Source organism: Strongylocentrotus purpuratus, unplaced genomic scaffold, assembly GCF_000002235.5.
Source record: "Strongylocentrotus purpuratus isolate Spur 01 unplaced genomic scaffold, Spur_5.0 spur5_scaffold_10, whole genome shotgun sequence".
Taxonomy (NCBI): Eukaryota; Metazoa; Echinodermata; class Echinoidea; order Camarodonta; family Strongylocentrotidae; genus Strongylocentrotus; species Strongylocentrotus purpuratus.
Genome location: NW_022145595.1, coordinates 19730383 through 19749818, shown reverse-complemented (window position 1 = coordinate 19749818; position 19436 = coordinate 19730383). Strand labels below are relative to the sequence as shown.

Here is a 19436-nt window from a genome sequence, read left to right as displayed (position 1 = left end):
TTTGCAGGAGAATTCGACAGAGGAGCCGAGTGTTCCAGAAGACGATGGCCACACTTATCTTGTTCGAATTGTCTACAGGCAACGGGGGTCTACTGGGATCTATACATAATATAAGACACAGTTCTTAGAGTATTTATCTATTTCAAATTGATCTAACATTTATTGTCTTGTTTTTAAAATGAGAACGCATTCCATAACCCAAAATACAGATACAAGATTTTGGGAAACATTACCCAAAGCATTAATCATGCATAACATTACTCTAACATTACTTTTTTTCTTCTTCAAATGAAGTATTCCATAACCCAAAATACAGATACATGTACAAGATTTTTGAAGACGTTACCCAAAACATTAATCATGAAAAAGGCGAGTTATATTCAGGCAGAGCCTTTTCTTTCTTTTTTTCAACCTACACAAAATTACAACCGTTTTAATCTTATCACATTGTTTATTATTAGAAACTCGTTGCGATTACATAAGTAATTAAAACAAATGATATTGTGATTGAGACATATTATAGAGAAATTGACATTTTCGTTTGTAGCACATACTACAAAGACAAGAAATCTAGTTTTTAGAATGTGTTCGGGATGCGACGGTACTAACTTTCGAGACTAAATGCAATGTTTTACTTTAATGAATTTTCAAGGAAGTTCAGAATTATGTCCGTTTAATTTGTATTTTAGAAATGAATTTAGCCAACAACTTGGAACTTCAGGTCAACTGCAGTGTGGCAAATATAAAATATCAATTAAAGTTAATCATGAAATATACATGTAAATGGCTGTTCTCTTGTTATATGTAAATACAAATTAATGATGTGAAAAATAGTTTCGGTATGGGAAATGAACAATACAAGTCATTTGTTTCCTGAAACAGGCCCCAGGTCTCGCACCTCACATAATATTATCCCCCCCCCCCCTTTCGAGTAAGAAAATTGGGGAAAAATAGGGCAAAATAGGGAAGATTAGAGAAAATAACGGGGAAATCGGTAAAATCAGGATAAAAGAAGGAAGAAGAAGAAAACAAATCTGGTTTAAAAAAAAAAAATTAAAAAAAAATCCAAATCGGGAAGAAGACAAAAATCGAGAAAAAATTGGAAAAAATCAACAACAACAACAAAAAATCGGAAAACCGATTTAAATCGGGTTTATATCAGGCCTGTTTCTCTCTCTCTCTCTCTTTCTCTGTACGGTATCTCACTGTTATATACATAGAGTCGATTCATTAATCAGGCTTTTAAAAGAGGATAATTAAAGTGATAAATATTTTGGTGTACTAATTCGTGTGCATAATTGTGTCTACTACACCAGTGCATAGGGGTAAAATAGGAGGTTGGACGGTGAACATCATACTCTTTTTTACCCTTTCACTATCGCACTTTAGACTGTACAAGTCCATACATCTGGCATCTCCACATATGTCATTTCCATGCAGCACACCAACATCCATTCCTGGGCCCTGTCTTATAAAGAGTTGCGATTGATCCCACTCAATCACAAGTCCTTCAATCAATCGCAAGTTTGCTGTCTCCTATCTCTTATGTACATGTTTGCGATTGATATCAACCGCAAATACGTTGTGATAAATATCAACTCTTTACAAGACAGGCCCTGGTGTATATGTATGCTGTATATATACATGTATATGAAAAATTAGGAAGCAACAAAATACAGCTTTTGAGAAGAAAAAAATTATTTGCAATAGAAATATATGAATTTATTGATTTTTCCCTAGTGAAAAAACAACTTTTACCCCACATTTGTATTATTTAAAATATAAGGTTTTAGTTTTTTCTCTTCCATCATGCTTCTATAGCAGCAATCATTTTAATAATTTTTCAAAATATTAATTCATATATATCCTCCTAAGTACTCTACAATTGTAACATAATTCATAATACATGTAATTACAAACTCCTAATTATACATATCAATATATCCATGCAATCTATTCACACATAAAAATTATGTTACATGATTTACTTCAAAAGTATGGAAAAATTAATCATTTTTGCAATTTTATCCAACAAGTTTCATAATTCTTTGTGGAATTCAAGACCATCCCTCCTCAAGAATTCTTAAGACAGAAAAAAAAACCTCTGTATCTTTCTTAACCAATCTGATGAACAGGAATCTGTGTTACTTTAGATTTGGAAACCTTGATCTTTATAGGCTTATAAAGTACCCATCAGCGATATGAAATATAAAATGGTGGCAAGAAATTATATCCAAAGTCATGTAAACCTCACCTAATCTTGAAAAAAAGTATATTTAGATAGAAACAATATACCTCAATAATATTATAAAGACTGCAGAGTCATGTAAAAATGTAAATACTACTACAGCAATTGAAGGAACATTACTTAATATGTATACAGAATTACAGAAGGACTATTGCAGTTACACTTGTAAGCGCTCATTGTATTTGCATATGTTTTATCTTTGCATGGTTGTCCCTTGCATAATGCTTGAAACTCAGCTCAAAATACCATAACAAAAAGTGGCAAAATATTTGAAACATATACATATCACTAGTTTTAACTAAAGTGACCAACAGTGAAGCAACGTAACCGAGTTAAGTTTACACATATTACGTTACATAATAAACATGCAACCATTTTGTACCGAATACAAAGGTATTACATCTATACATGTACTGGTATGTAAATTAAAAACATTCATAAGTTTGACTACAAGAGAAAAAAGGCAAGGTAAGCTCTATTATATAGAAGAAAAAATATATACTATAAAACAAAATATAAAGCAAGCAAGGTGTTTTGTAACTTACAAAGATCTAAAAGCATTCATTGTTTATCTTAAACCATTCATTGTAAATTTCAACAAAGGAAACAAAGCACAATAATCATAATAACCTTTTAGTTTACCCATACAATTGTAACTTCAAACAAAGGGAAAGAATAATCAGGGAAACCCAAAAGTAAAAATCATATATTGAGATGCAGTCACTGTAATCTCCATTTACCAAATGCTGAGCACATATTCTAAGCAAAGATACCAACACTTGTATGATACAGGGATTTATATACACAATAAGGCATATTTAGTATTTTGGGGTGTTAAACCCGACATGCGCATGTACAATAGCACTTAAAAATAGCAATTCAGTCCAAATTAAGCATTACATTCCAGCATACAATATACTAGATCTAATCAATACACGAGGAATTGGTAAAAGGCAGTTATGAAATATTTTCCCTGATAATTTTGTTTTCACTATTATATATGTAAAGGTCAATTATCAATAGTATAGATCAACATAATTCATGTCATATTCTTAAATGTACATGTGCATATAAATTGCATACAGTGAATCTAACTAATACATGCACATTATTAGTCATTATTATCAATCACGATTAAAATAGACAATTTAGAAAATCCATGATCTTACTCTCTACAAATATTATCTTACATGAAGAATGGAAGCTCTCTTGAATTTTACGTGATGAAAGTTCTCTTAAATACTCACTTCAGCTCTATCACTGTAAGAAAATTATCAACATACCTATTTTCTAGAATGTTTTGCATCGAGACAGTTGAGAGAGAAAGACAAAATGTATGAAGGTGAATAAATTGGCTTGTACAAATTATACGAGCTCGGGACTAAAGACGAAATGTCAAATAATTTCAGAAAGTTACTTTTCTCAACCTCTACTGTACTACACATATTTCAATATTACCTATTCAGCGTGAATACATGAGCTCATTTAAACAGCCTCTCACTAAAGCACTCTTTAAAATAATGCCTGGTGAATTGCGTTAACTCACTTCATACATCCTCCTTGCAGTCTCCCTGCATCATTCATTCACCCTTTCTGAACCCTATCTACACCCTTTGTGGATCCTTACTACACCCTTATTGCACCCCTCCTGTACCCCTTTTGCCCCCTTCATGCACCGGTTTCTCCTATATCTTATCTGCACTCTTTAATATAATGCCTGATAATTTGTGTAAACTCCCCTCGTACATTGTCCCTGCACTCTCCCTGCCCCCTTCTTTCATCCTTTCTGAACCCTATCTACACCCTTTGTGGATCCTTACTACCGTACACCCTTATTGCACCCCTACTGTACCCCTTAGGCCCTGCGTAAACTCCCTTTGAACACCCTCCCTGCACTCTTGTTTCACCCTTTCTGAACCTTATCTAAAGCCTTCTTTCACCCTTTCTGAACCATTTCTACACCCTTTGTGGATCCTTACTTCACCCTTCTTGCACCCCTCCTGTACCCCTTTTGCCCCCCTCATGCACCTGTTCCCCTATTTCTTATCTGAAGTTGGAGCTTGGTGGTAGTCGTACTGGTCCTGGGCCTCTCTGATCTTTCCAATGAAAAGCCATGTCAGCAAACAGCCGATAAGCTGTAGATAATAAGAAAAATGGGATACAATAAATTAATCATAAATACTGCGATGTTTCGAAAATGAAATAAAACATCTATTGCTATGATTTGGGGGGTTATCTAATAAAATCAATTGTTTTACTGATATGATGATTCAACTTCTTGTTAAAATTATTACAATTACCGATATACCTTTAATAATACCACCCACACAATAGCTCCTCAACAAAATTATCTCAGGGTTCCAGCAGGAATTTGAGAACTAAATTTCATGACTTTCAATAACCAATTTTTACAAGTTCCAATTTCATATGGGTTGTGGCACCCATGCAGCATATGACTAAAATACCACACAGTGATATATGTTATTTCATGTATGTGATGGCCACTGCCTGCCCTCACAATTTCTACGCCTTTCCAGGTGTTTATATGAACGTGGGAACCCTGATATCTAAAAGTAGAGTTGGTTTAATATCCGAGCTCTTTTTATTTTCAAATGGGGATGCAGCAGTTTTCCAGGTGAATTAGTATAACAAAACCGAAGAGGCATCCTTTCAATTGAACATGAAGAAGGAAATGGCTACACCAAAATAATGAGAAGCAACAAAAAGTTGAAAAGAAATAAAGAAATAAAAAATATAAAGTGAATAAAGCACATTTTCAAATAGATATTCAAGGGTATTAAATTTAGTGAATCTCATATTTTCCAGTATACCTTAGAAATTAAGATTGTAATATAAAAAGTGAATATTTTGTAGATACGTATGGATTAACTGAAGAAAAAAAAGATCTGGAAAAGCCAGAATAAGATGATTTGTCAAAAAATAAAATAAAACTTAAATCATATACCAAAGAAACAAATACAGCATGCATGCAACATGGCTTAATATGTGCTTTTCATTGTTTTGGCTTGTTTCATCTAATAAACTGCACATGTGGTACTTTGTATGAAAGGCTATTACATTTGTTAGAGCATTATAAAAGTTATCATGTTAATACTTGGGTATGAATAAATAAAAGATTTTAAAGTCTCCTACATATATGTAATAATTTATCAGTAAATTAGTAATGAGTGATCACAAAATACATGTACTACTCTACTATCAACTTCATAGACCATCCTAAATAATAATAATGTGTATAAAAAGCCCATTTACTACTTCTACATTTTACCATTTATGTTCATGCTGTTCACTCGAACATGGAATACAATTTGATTCAATTAAAATTCAAGTGATATTAGTGAACTCCCTCTCTTGTGCATCTGGCAATTCCAGTTTTAAGCACAACATGGAGTTTCAGTAGAAAGAATTGTCACAACATTAAAGGCGGTAGGAACATTTTAGTATCCATTTCCTATACTTGACAATAGATGTTAACTTAATGGCTGGAACTAAATTCACATTAGTGCATATGAATATCATTAAGCCATGCCACTCACACAAAATTATTATGATATATGCCTGTAAAACAGATATATGGAACATGTTTTCATGATTTTTACCCTTTCATAAGAGAACAAATATGATCTTTTAAAAAGAAGCCATACTTTATGTTAACAATGAATGCTATGCAAAGTAAGGACTATCAGTAATTCAAATCTCATACAGTTGTAGTTCTCTGTCACTTTGATTGAATGAAATATATGTAAAAGATGTAAAAGATGTAAAGGAGGTCATTGCCTATTCACAGACCCTAACCGATGAAAATACAACTTTATATCAATGGAAAGCTGATTGAACCTAGAAAACAAATATAAAGGGATCAAATATTCTCCTTTTCAATCCTGCACAAAAGCAAAATAAACCTTCATTTTCTACATTTCTCCAAATTACTGGTCAACTGGGGTCAAATTGGCTGCAATAATGGTGACGACATAACATGTGGACCCGATCGGCTTGCCTGTATAGCTGAGGCGATGAGCAATGCAAACTCAATGTGAATATGTGTACTCCAAATAGACGATGTCATCAAGTTGCCATTATTTAGGTCGACAACTTCCGATTTTCAAGGCTTTAGATTTCTAGTTTTAAGAGAGTTGTAACTATCATGTAATTTATACTATTGTAATTTAGGGTTTATTGGTTTCTAAGCTTTGTCTTGAAATATAACTCATCAGTTTAATTTTTCATTTCTGACAGAATCTTTAATTTCATGAAATATCCCATAATGTACAATGGCGGGAGAGTTAGGCATTGTTCACCAATGTCTAGACGAAGATAATTTCTCAAAATTCACACAAATTTATCTACAGATTTCATACAAAAACATGAGGAAAATAAGATGCACCACACCTTTAAAAAAGAAAAATATAACCATGGCAAATAACCAGAAACTTCTTCAAAATCAAGAAAATAACACACTTTTTCAACAACAACAAAATCATGAAAATGAAGCAAATTACAGCAAACCCATGAGAACAAGTCCAAGCTATCGTGTACCACACATTACCGACTGCATCTAAGATTCCATTATATCTCATGGCTGCATAAAGTTGAAAGTCTTCCTAGAGTTTGGATCACACCAAATATTAAGTAAAATGATACTGTACTTGGTATCAATAAATGTTAAAAATCTCCATAATGCTTGGTAATGTGTGTGACAAGGAATAACCCAATACCTTGGACTTGTCTGTTAATAAATAGCTGAAGGAAGCATGTATTAATGGTACTGTGTATTGGTTAAATTTGTTATGTTTTATGTATTTCTGAATAATACACAGCAATTAAAGCTAATCTTGAGCTCTGGTATGGGCATCGTATGTCGAGAGAACATGGCTATAGTACATTCTGAATTGTTTATCCTGCATTAGATTGATTGTTTAAACCGGTAAAAAAAACATCCTCACCAAAACTTGCTGGAAATCATCTTCAATAAAAACACAACTCTCATTTGCACATAGGGACATGTGTTTTAAGCAAATGGTGTCGGGGCTACTTAACTTGATTTCTTTATCTTTCTATGCTCATTACTCAGCCCCTATACATTTTCTCCCAAAATCATTTGGCACATATTATCTATTTGTAATTTTGAACATTCAGTTTAAATTTTGTTGGATTCTGTGAGAATTTATTTTTCCATCATTACCAGAACTCAAGCTTATCTTTAAATTTGTTACGAGTTACGTATATTTGATAATAAACAGCAGATAAAGCCAAGAAATGTGGTCTCTATCATACATTTGATTCATTGGAATTGACCATTCTGTATCTTGCCGATAAAGAGAAATGTCAGAAATGATCCAAGCAGCTGAAGAAAAATGAAGGAATAAACAAAAATCATGTTTGTTACAAGAACAGGGGAGTGTTTCACAAAGAATAAGAGTGACTTAAGTTGGACTTGAACTATGCCAGGCTATTCATGCCACTGGTTGCTCTCACCATTGGTCTCTCAAGGGACGTAACAAATCTACAGAATTTACATTTTTGATATTTCATTGTTGAAGAAATAAAGTTACTTACATTGTAAACTTAAGTTATATTTAAGACTTGGACTTATACTATGGTATGCTTTTTATGCCCTTAAAAAGTCTTGAACCAGATGTAAAATTAGAGGGAAAATTTAAAATAATTACCTTTAGATACTATTGTTTCCTTCTGATAATGAACTATCAAAAACCGTAAGTTCTGTCGATTTGTGACCACGATTTATACGTCCCTTAATAAACCAATGCCAGAAATTGTTAGAGGAACTAGTGGCATTAACGGCCTGCCTTATTTCAAGTCCAACTTAAGTTGATCTTAGTCTTTGTGAAACACTCCCAGGACATAAGCCAGGTAGAAAGATAATGGACGCTGAGGGAAATTTGCCAAGAACACCTGAAAAAAAACCTTTTTTCTGGAAATTGGCTCTTAATGCTTTATTGCAAATGATGGCAAAAGTAGGTTCTCAAACATTTAATATGAAATAATTGTTGGTTTTCCTAAGTGGAGTATAGATGTAGTTCTGAAAGAGAGTTTCAAACTATGGCATTTTCTAAATAAAAGAATGGATCTCGACACATTAATTTCAAATTTCAATGTGCTCTCTAGTTAACAAATCATTTCACCCGTTTAAAGTGACAAATGACTATCATCCCCCAAAAATGAATGTTTAGATTGTTTTTGTTTAAATAGAGTGTAAAAAAGAAAGAGACATTGCAAAGGCATAAGAGTTAGGGATTTAAGAGCATTACAGGGAAATAATTGGATGTCATCAGACATGGAACACCTGTAAGATAACTCAGAGTCAACTTCCTTAAGGTGCAAATGTGGTACATTGACAAGGCTATTTACAGAGCAATTTAAATTTGTAATATCTCTTTATAGAAACTATAACTGATGTCAATCTTTTGGACATCTACACACTGGAGTATAATCGGCAAAGACCCCAAGCAAACAACAGAGAGAAGCATTTCTTTGGTGACTAGTCCCTTATAAACTCATACTCGCATCCTCAGCATCCCAGGTAGAATATATATTGGATTATACCAGATTAGCTCAGGCGTCATGGTATAGTGGTTCATGCCTTTGACTCTCCATCGGAAGATTGAGGGTTCAAATCCCTGCCCAGCACCAATGTTCTTTAGCAAGACACTAGTCCACATTTGCTACTCACCACCCAGGTGTAAATGTGTAGCTGAAAACCTAGAGCATTTTGGGCCCCTCACCTATTGACCAGGGTACCATCAGAGTATTATAATTGGTGTACCTGGGCCCTGTTTCACAAAACCTGGTATCAATAACAAATGCTAACTTTCGATGACAAACTAGCTCTCAGCCAATCAAATGCCACGATTTCAGTAGCTTATAACAGTTATTGCAACTTGTTATTGATAACAAAGTTTTATGAAATGGGGCCCTGGAGCTTTACAGCATGAAGGACATGAGCACTGTACAAAAAGCCACCATTATCATCGCTGTTATCCGTCAGCTTACCTGAGGAAGACATACTCCCAGTGTCAGTCCGATGAATATGTCAAGATGATCTTGAAACCAGACTAGCAAAGCGTCGGTGCAGCCCCTAATGTAAATGGTGTCATCAACTGCAAATGGATGGGGATCTCCCTCGCGAACGTTGACCCCACACTGAGTGTTCATGACCATGTCTTCCTGCAGGGCGAAAGTAAAGAAAGGAATACACTGAAGGGTGTACCTACATGTACAACTCGCAAATAAAAGAGGTTATCAAATTTAACAAAGCAAACTTGACCTTTATGACGCCGATAACATAAACACAAATTTGAGATAAAATGGGGCTTAGTCATCACGTAATTCAAATTATGTAGCACTATCAGTCAAAACAATATCAAATAAAACTCACTATGTCCGGCCATAAAAAGTGGTTTAAAAACAGTTTCAAAGCCCCCTCCCCCCCCCCCCCTTCTTTCTCTTTATTCCTCTCTCTCTCTCTCTCTTTTAAACAATCAAGTCTCTAATTCTTTTATTCTCCCCTATTTCTCCCTCTTTCTTTCTCTCCTCTACCTCTCCTTTTCCCTCTTTCACTCTCTCTCTCTCTCTCTCTCTCTTCTCTCCCTCTCTTCTCTTTTCTCTCTCTCTCTCTCTCTCTCTCTCTCTCTCTTTCTCTTCTCTCTCCTCTCTCCTCTCTTTCCTCTCTCTCTCTCCCTTCTCTCTCCCCCTCTCTATCTCTCTCACTCTACCTTTGTTGAGACACAGCATGAGAAGGGAACCCCACAGCTTCCTGGATCTTGGCAAGCAAAGTAAATATTTTTGTCCCAATCATTGAAGTCGAATCCTCCACAGCACTCCAGCTAGAAGAAGGAGAAGAACAAAATTGTTTTTAATGGCACCAAGCTTTTAGGCGAGTTAAATCAGTGTCTTATGATCATTAGCATTAAAAATGTCTTGTATAGATTCAATGTTCAAAATGACAAAAAATCATTAATCCACTGAATACTACACGTAGGCCAAGAACACTGGATTATAACTGCTTAAACTCCATTTTTAAGTGGCAATAAATCTTCTCTAAGACTACACGTAGGCCAAGAACACTGGATTATAACTGGTTAAACTCCATTTTTAAGTGGCAATAAATCTTCTCTAAGACTACACGTAGGCAAAGAACACTGGATTAAAACTGGTTAAACTCCATTTTTAAGTGGCAATAAATCTTCTCTAAGACTACACGTAGGCCAAGAACACTGGATTATAACTGGTTAAACTCCATTTTTAAGTGGCAATAAATCTTCTCTAAGTGTTTCTGGTATGTTTAGATACAAAGCTATTTAATAGCATTAATATTTGTGATTGAATGCAATAGTGAGAGAGAGAAGGGGTGAGGATGTGTATACGGGGCATGTAGTTTTGCATTTGCCTACAGTAGGTGAACTGACGAATTACATACTCAAAACACGAGATAGAGACATCTTTAACTTCTTTCATGCCATGGACAGCAAATCTCGCCAAACAACGTAATGCCAATGTTAAACATTTTGTGTGAATATGCTACATATTTATTCCTGAAACAAAAACCTGTTCCTTCACTGTAAAGTGCAATGTATTTTATACCCAATTTACTAAATAATTACAGATTCCACTCTTGACAATTCATAGAGAACATGACCATTGCTCAAAACTCGGTAGAACGGGGCCATGTTTCATAAAGCACGTTATCAATAACAAGTTATAATAACTGTTATATCAAGCTGCTCGAATCCTGGCATTTGTTTGGCTTAGAGCAAATTTGTCGTAGAAATTAAGCACTTGTTATTGATAACAAGTTTTAAGAAACAGGGCCTGGAACAGGTGTGTACTACACAGTTCAACATTATGAGATTTTTTTCTTCTTCAAATCAAGCATCTACAGTCAAACCTGTCTACATGTATAGCGACCACCCAAGGGAAACACAAAAAGTGGCCTTTGTAGACAGGTGGTCTTTGTAGACAGGTTCCTTTAGTACATGATTCAATGAGAATCCATTTTCAAGGGAAACAACAAATGTGGCCTTCGTAGACAGGTGGTCTTTGTAGACAGGTGGTCACTAAAGCAGGTTTGACTGTATTAGCATATCTTCTGCGTACCTTCTGTTGAACAGCGTCTACGGCAAAGTGGATATCAGGATCATCATAGTAGTTCTCCAGAGCACTGCTGAAACCTGAACTAACCAGCTCCTTTGCCTGCAGGATTTAAACATCAAAAATCAAAGCTGAGTTTGAGTTCTGATAATGGAAATGCATTTCAAGATAAAGTGGTTTAGATAATTCTGAATGAATTCCTTGAAATGCTAGAGCGCCATTGATGGCAGCCATGCTCTGAGAAAGCCAGGGTACTAATTGTGAAGCGCCAGGAGTGTCAAGTCTGACAGAAATGAGCGCTTTACAAGAACCCACTGTTATTATCATGCAGGTTATGATTTGTTTTGACCAATAAATTACGGAATAATAATGAAAACCTATTGGAAATCAAATTATCTAAAAACTACAACTCACTTGTATAGGAGACCACATGTAACAAACATGGGTCTCAATTAGTGGCCAGGGGGACATTTCTCAAAAACATTATTAACATGCATTTCTATGGGCTATCCGACTGTTCATGAACTTAAGACTTATGATGGTTTTGAGAAACTGGCTCTTGGTTTCCCTATCGTTCTTTTGTAAGTACTGATACGTTGTTTTAAAAAAAATATTAATTTGTGGTCTTGAACAGTCATTGAAAATGAATCTGTAGGAATTGGTAAGAACTCATCATTACATGATCTGCGAAACAATGGTCATATATCAGGTCTAGACTATTCATATAACGAAAGATTTCTATCAGCCTGTTGTATAAAAAACATATATATACACACTGTACATGTCACTCATCTTAGCTATTCTCAGTAAAGAAAAGGAATATTTTGTTTTTATTATTCAACTTTGGATTAAAAAATTACCTGATTTACTGCCCTATTGGTAAATGATAACAAAACAAACTACACAGTAACTTTCCTCATGTAAAAACACATGCACATATACCCCCCCCCCATAAACAAACAAAACAAAACAACAACAACAACAACAAAAATAAAAAATCAATAAATAATATATTTTCACTCTCCTACAAGCACTATGATATTCAAAAGAATCTATAAACAGGTCCCTAAAGTGAGTTAAAAACTCTCGACTACTGAATAGTCTCACTTCCCTAGACTTTCATACAGGAACCAGACAGATTCCATCTTAAACAGGCTTACGCCATCCTGATTCTCAGCAGACCATATCCTGGGGAGTGTTTCACAAAGACTAAGATCGATTTTAAGTTGGACTTAACTATGGCAGGCCGTTCATGCCACTGTTTGCTCTCACCGTTTACTGGCATTGCATGGTCTCTCAAGGGACGTACAAATCATTATCACAAATCTACAGAATTAATATTTTTTTATATTTCATTATTGAAGGAAAAAATGTTATCTAAATATCATAATTGAAAGAACAATGGTGATAGCAACCAGTGGCATGAATGGCCTGCCATAGTTAAGTCCAACTTAAAGTCGATCTTAGTCTTTGTGAAACACTCCCCAGATTCTCAGCTGGCCATATCCTGATGTGCACGTAGATTGGCAATCATCTCTGCTCAGAATACTTGAACTGACATGCAACAGGATGTGTTCAAATGCCAGGCCTCCCCTGCATCAAGTCAGGGAGGATGAGGACCTCTTAAAGGCAACTTTGGCCTATACTGTACATGTACATACATGCATCTGATGTAAACATGTGTAAGACTCAAGAGCCAAAAATTCATATAAATTCTAGATTATGTTGAAAATTACAATTCATTTGTTCTTTTTATATAAATTGTATTTACTTTTTAGCAGGGGGGCGGGTTATAACCTGTAAATTACAGATTATGTTGAAAATTACACTTCATTTTTTCTTTTTATTTACATTTTATTTACTTTTTGGGAGGGGGCAAAAGAGGCAGGGTTCTTGTGCAGCAGGGCAATATTTGCATTTCAAAATCGAGGGTGTGGAGTGAACTTTAGGGGGTTAATTAGACTCAACACAATACATATAGCCCTAACCCTAACAGTACACTAAACATACTGTACATGTACATGTAACCCAAACCCCAATCGCAACCCTACATGTACATACACATCTTTAAGTTTGACAAAGTAAATCTGGCACAAATGTAACTCGAGTGTCACCGAGTAAATCCTCTTAAATGTACAAGGAAATCAGGCTTCTGAGACCTTACCTTTGTTTTGAATACAATAGCAATGATTGCTGCAATCAGTTGAAGCATGAAGACGATGGTGATGGTCCAGCCAAACTACAAAGAAAAAAGAAAAGAAAAAAATAAATGATGGAAATTGTGTGTAGACTTCTTTGATGCAAATTGATTTTTCAGCATTTGTCAGCATGTGTATCATTCAATATACGGTGCTAAATTAGGGGTAATTAAATACCGTACATAAAGGGAGAAAGGATCTTGTTTAAGGGGAATTTGGGATAAACAGGATGAAATTAAAACACACCAGACATAAGAAAAAAAGGAAATTTCCTAACAAATCCTAATAATAATCTGAATTAATGCTCAGATTCTGTGCTTTTTCAATGGCTTGGTAATAATGGACTACACTAGAATGACCTGTATGGAAAATAGTAATTAGTCATATTTTGTTGTATAACAACGACTCTTATGAAACTGAACTGATCATTAAAAGTTGTCTGAATGATATGTCAGAGATTGAGTGCTTTTTATAAATAGGGGGGGGGGGTTAAAGAAGTATAGTTCTACCAGATTTAAAATACATCTTGTGTAGAAAGATGACTGCATTAGGGGGCTTCATTATCTTATCATTGATTTTAAAATTAATAAACCGGTAATGTGAATGGACTTTCATGATATTTGCAAAAAGTGTTATTTGCACTTACAATTTTGAGGAGTAAGATGTTTTCTCGAAGCGCCCCCACACATCCAATGAACGTCAGGATGAACATGAACGCTCCAAGAACGATGAGGACAGTAGAGGGATTGAGGAGGACATCGCTCACCGCTTCATAGTTCCTCTTCTCAAACTCAGCATAGATTCCAACGGACAGAATCGTGGCTCCTACAAGCTTTTGAGTAAAGAAAAGGAAAACAATGCAATATTAAATTTCCACTTTTAATATTGCCTTGTATTCAAAAATACAATATATTTTTTGTTTGTTAGTTACTTTTTCTTTCTCTCTCTTTCTTTCTTTCTTTCTTTCTTTCTTTCTTTCTTTCTTTCTTTCTTTCTTTCTTTCTTTAATGGAGCTTTATTATAACTTATCATTGAAAAGTGAGATTGTGTTGTAGTAATTTTTCATGGGGCCTTTTTTTCAACCAGAGCTCTTTTGGAGCTGTTTGCAAAATTGCTTTCTACTCCTGTATATTCATTTCACCGATATCTCATTTTACATCACAGGCAAACATGTATACATTATATACAGCACTGAGAAATAACCATTCACAAATCAAACAAGTAGGTCATGCCATGCATGTATAATTATGCACAGCAGAGTATGAAACAGTATGGTAGCAATACTGCTATCGAAATTCTAGATGGCTGCAAACTTTTTTCCCCGTTATGCTGAGTAAAACAAGGAAAATCACAGTATAACAAATTAACACCTACATGTATACACACATGTACAATGTACATGTACATGTATGAATCACCTACAAATGATCGAGTCACATACATTTGTACACTGCTCCTATTTCCCTGTCGTTTTGTAATGTAACTTCTGTCGAAACTGTATGTCCTTCAAAGTATTACAACACACATTGTCCTTTTTGGACGATGGTTGCCAATCAAATAACTTAAATTAATAACAACATGATTCTGTGTCATCATCATGGTATTTGCCATTATCTAGCCCTTCAAAATTCATCTTTCCTTCAGCAAACACATTTATAAAGAATATTCACACAAGAACTATATCATTACAATGCTTTTAAAGCAAAAACAAGTGGCTTGCGAAGCCATAACATGTCATTTGATATTTGTACTAAATGCTACACACTTGATAGTGATAAGTAATGCATGGTTTCAGTATAGGAACTAGTAAACTCTACCTCTACCGTGAATTGGTACCATGTTATTTCTTTCAAAATCATGACCACTCTTTTCTGCTGGTCATATCTATCACACCCTAAAAAAAGAGGGAGAAGAAAAAGAATACAGCAAGTGCTATCATATGCCTTGCTTCATGAGGATGTATTTCTCGGTTTTTTATTCTTCTTAAAAATCTTCTTCTTTTTTTTTATTATGAGAACTTAATTTAATGGCTTTAAAATCCATACCTTTGCATAAATTAAGGACCATGTTTCACTACAATTAATTCAATTATTGACAAAGATATTCATAGCTTTTTAGCATGCAGTAATATCCAGCAAACATCTGAATACAAGACTACAAGAGACCTCGGCGTAAATATTCATGATTGAATGACACACGCCCTTAAAACTAAAACAACAACAACAGTAACAGTAGACAGGAAGCTTCTACCCTTCTACATGTACAGTAGCTGAATCTAGACTCAAAGCTCATCGTTCGCAGGCACACGCTTTTCATAACAGATAGCAGAGGGTCTGAACTAATCCATGATATAGACTAAATGTAGTATACAATAGGAATTGAATTGTACATCCTTGTGTACATGTCCAATTGTCCATATAATTAATTGTCAACACTGTTGTATTGTATGTTTTGGAATTAGGCATATTCCTTTCATTACATGTACATGTGTACATGTTGATGAACAGAGCATCATTTCATGACACCATCAAAAGTGCAGGTGCACCGACATGCTATTGGAACTCATGTTAATCACATGTAATAATCACAAGTTAATGAACTTGTACTTATTATGACAATTACATGAAATTCTGAACATGAAATGCTCTAGATATGTTTTAATATTTGGTTTGCAAGGGTCTGGAATATCAAGACTAAATGAGATGCTGTCTTCACTATGCTCAGATTGACAGGATGCTGTTTAAGTGGTTACCAGGATACGATCAGAAACTTGACTCATCGCTTCACCTTGTTAAAATCAAACCTCTAAAAATGAGTCACAAGTTTCAGGAACTGTTCCTAGGGTGTGTGTGGCTGGCCTATAGGGTTTTGATGATATTATGAATGTTTGTTATTCTGATGGTTTGTTTGTTTTGAAAAAAGTACATTGTACATTATTTCAGGGGTTCAGCATTCATTAGTTTGTTAAATACCAGACTCTCAACGTAATTACACTAGGGGGTTCATTAATCAGTACCGGACTACCGGTATATTAAAGGGTGGATGGTTAAATTTAACCATTTGATGCCTTCATTCAAAGACTCTTAACGATTTCTTTAATTAAAGAAACTGTTTGCAGTACAAACCTTCTGATAAACAATCTTCTAGATAACAAACTTTTGAAGCAGACTTTTATCTTTGGCAAAACTTCAGATATCAACTTTGTGATAACAAAACTTTAGATCTAGCAAACAATTTGTTTAAAGCTGTTTGGGCTGCGTGTGTATGGTCACTACATGGAGTAATCATTTCTGAAGGTTATGCATGGCATTTTACTTTTGCCCAAAATAGTGAATATTAATTCTAATTAACGAGTCATTATTGGTAATGGTGTGATATTGAATTACTATTATACACACTGTGCATACCTGAACTTTGTGTTGCAATTTTTCAAATGTATGTGGGCGATTTGCAAAGAAATATAATAATTACACATTGTAAATTTCCTATGGTGTACGGTACCTACAATCGGCAGAGATGTAAGCTTGCTACATGTAGTAGCTCAATAACAGTTTCACTGCAAATGATAGGCCTAAAGCTGGTCTGGCTACTAATAGTGTCATATTGGCCTCTAAATGCAGGCCTTCTGTACCCCCCCCCCCCCCCTCCAATTAAGACATTTTAAAAGGGGGCACATATGAAGAAAAAGAAGGTTCGGAAGGAAAACAGAGTAGCCCTGCCTATACTTTGGAAACCTGTTTTTCTGTTAAAAATTATGTACAGTATGATGCAAGGTAATCAGGGGCACATTGCATTAAACTTGGCATTAATGGCAACTTTGCCATTAATGGTAACTTCCATGGAAACCTTGCCTTCATTGGCTGTTGAGTGATGTTGCCATGCTAGTTAATATTAATGGAAAAGTTACCTTCAGTGATAAGTTTTATGAAATGGGGGCCCAAACTAGAAAAAAAAACAGTTCACCAGCTCAATTTAGATCCAAGAGTAGAACACTTGTCAAGCTTAAAAGGTCAGTTATCCTATCCTGTATTCACAAAACAATCTTTGGCATACCTGTACAGGTACATACATGTAGTATTGCCCTCCCCCTTTTTTTCTTTTTTCTCTCTTTTGTGTGTGTGTTAAGCCTGGTGTGTGTGTTTGTGAACTTGCAAAAAAGGGACAAATAATTAGACTACAGTATGTTTGATGACTTTAGTCAATTGCACCTACATTATATTACATGCACTCTACATCCAATAACAATAAACATGTACCAGTGCACCTGTACATGTACAGGTAGCCTATGCAAACATCCCTGCGGCTTGAAAAAAGGAACATACAATAAGCAAATAACCTTGTCCACTATTGTGTGCAACTGTGCAAAGTTCAAACAGTGCAAATAAGAAATTATTTTTAAAAATCACATCATTATCTCAGACCTGTTTTCCTACTGCTATTGCATAAGTTGAATATTAGTTATTACTTACATTGGGTATAAACGGGTAGGGATTAGGACGATATAAGAAATGAAAAGTAGTAAATGTTTATAGGCCAACTAAAATAAAACAAACAGTGCATTGTCATGTAAAGTGCACTTTTTTCAAATATAGTGTACCAATTATGGGTCAAATACTAGCATGTTCAGAGACTGCAGGAAGTTTGGAGGTGTACATAAGGATGTACTTGTACATACAAAATATATTGAAGATAACGGATTACAAAGAAAATATGGAGACATGTTAAAAAATTAACAAATTAATCAAAAAACGAATGCTCAAGGAAGTTCATGGACAAAAATATGTAAATAGCTCATTAACAATAATTCATATTGCTGTTTGAAACTGAATAGCCCTGGATTCATGATCAATTTGAAAGGGGCTCTTCAAGGACGTATCATTTTCATATTTCATAAAACAATCATGTTTCTCATCACTTTTGGAGATAAATATTTGAAAGGTATTTTCCAAGGCTAAACAATAAAGTTGAGTTGGCATACTTTACTTTTCCAGATAATTACATGTACAACTTCAGAAGTTCAGGTAAATCATTTTGTATAGTTATAGCTTCTGTTCGTTTTTACTTTCTGTAAGCTGTTGACATGAATGGAAGTACGATATACAAAATGCAGCAGAAGAGAGAACATGTTATTATTCATGTATGCATGTTCAGGAAGGGCCTACAGTTTCCTGAAGTTTAGTTTTGCTTATAATTAGTTTGGTTACCTTCCTACATACATGTACATGTACACATGACTATCTACAGACAACAGTTCCAACTTAATGCTCTCATCTGCAAAAATCATTTTCAAAGTAATAGCAGGAGCAGCGAGCGCAGCATTGTTGAATATTATTTTATTTATTTATTCATTGTAATGTTATGTCTTGTAACACCTACATGTAATACAAACTATAAACCAGGAATTTAATACTCAAAAGTAGCAGCTACGCACTGCCATTGGCACTGCACTGCACTATCAATTTCAGCAGAGCAGTTTTTGCGCTCTCAATTTCACAAGTACAGCGGAATCTCAGCCGCACCCTCGGCCGGAGATGCAGGGAGCACTGCACAGCATGTGCACTTTGGGCTGCTGGTGCTCAAGGAAATTTGTTATGTTGTCAACATCGGGGAAAGTTGTATATTGTAGGATAATTTACTAGCAGAAGAACATCAAGATTCATATAACTTACCCAAAAGAAGATATTGTAAATCACAACAAGAACCTTCAAAGTTGTGTGACCACAGTCAGGTTTGCGAATTCTCGGCATTTTGAGAGATTTTCAGGGCCTCCGCAGAACTAAAGGTTTCCTTTCTGATTAACTTCTAAATCTAAACATTAGAGGATCTAGTTTTGTTTCCAGACACTCACGATATTTTCTTGG

General features: G+C 34.9%; 1 protein-coding gene across 2 annotated transcripts; it reads right to left on the bottom strand.

Moving 5' to 3' along the window:
- Positions 1 to 1697: 1697 nt before the first annotated feature.
- LOC589572 (tetraspanin-15) lies at positions 1698 to 19400 on the bottom strand. 2 transcript variants are annotated; one of them, XM_003728735.3, is made up of 8 exons: positions 19245 to 19400; positions 14222 to 14407; positions 13542 to 13616; positions 11384 to 11479; positions 10003 to 10113; positions 9281 to 9454; positions 7544 to 7613; positions 4282 to 4383 (listed from the first exon to the last, which is right to left on the bottom strand). In XM_003728735.3, the coding sequence occupies exons 1-7, from the start codon at positions 19320 to 19322 to the stop codon at positions 7551 to 7553; spliced, it is 783 nt and encodes a 260-aa protein (XP_003728783.1). In that variant the 5' UTR covers positions 19323 to 19400; the 3' UTR covers positions 4282 to 4383; positions 7544 to 7550. The 2 variants fall into 2 exon arrangements, with proteins under 2 accessions (XP_794304.3, XP_003728783.1); XM_789211.5 differs by lacking the exon at positions 7544 to 7613 and having other exon boundaries at positions 1698 to 4383; positions 19245 to 19399.
- Positions 19401 to 19436: the final 36 nt, after the last annotated feature.

Coding starts and splice junctions, on each gene's coding strand:
- LOC589572 (XM_789211.5), bottom strand. CDS start 19,322: ATGCCGAGAATTCGCAAACCTGACTGTGGTCACACAACTTTGAAGGTT. Junction 9,455..10,002: donor CATGCTGTGTCTCAACAAAG/GTAGAGTGAGAG, acceptor TTCGCCCTGCAG/GAAGACATGGTCATGAACAC. Junction 4,384..9,280: donor TGGGAGTATGTCTTCCTCAG/GTAAGCTGACGG, acceptor TATTATCTACAG/CTTATCGGCTGTTTGCTGAC.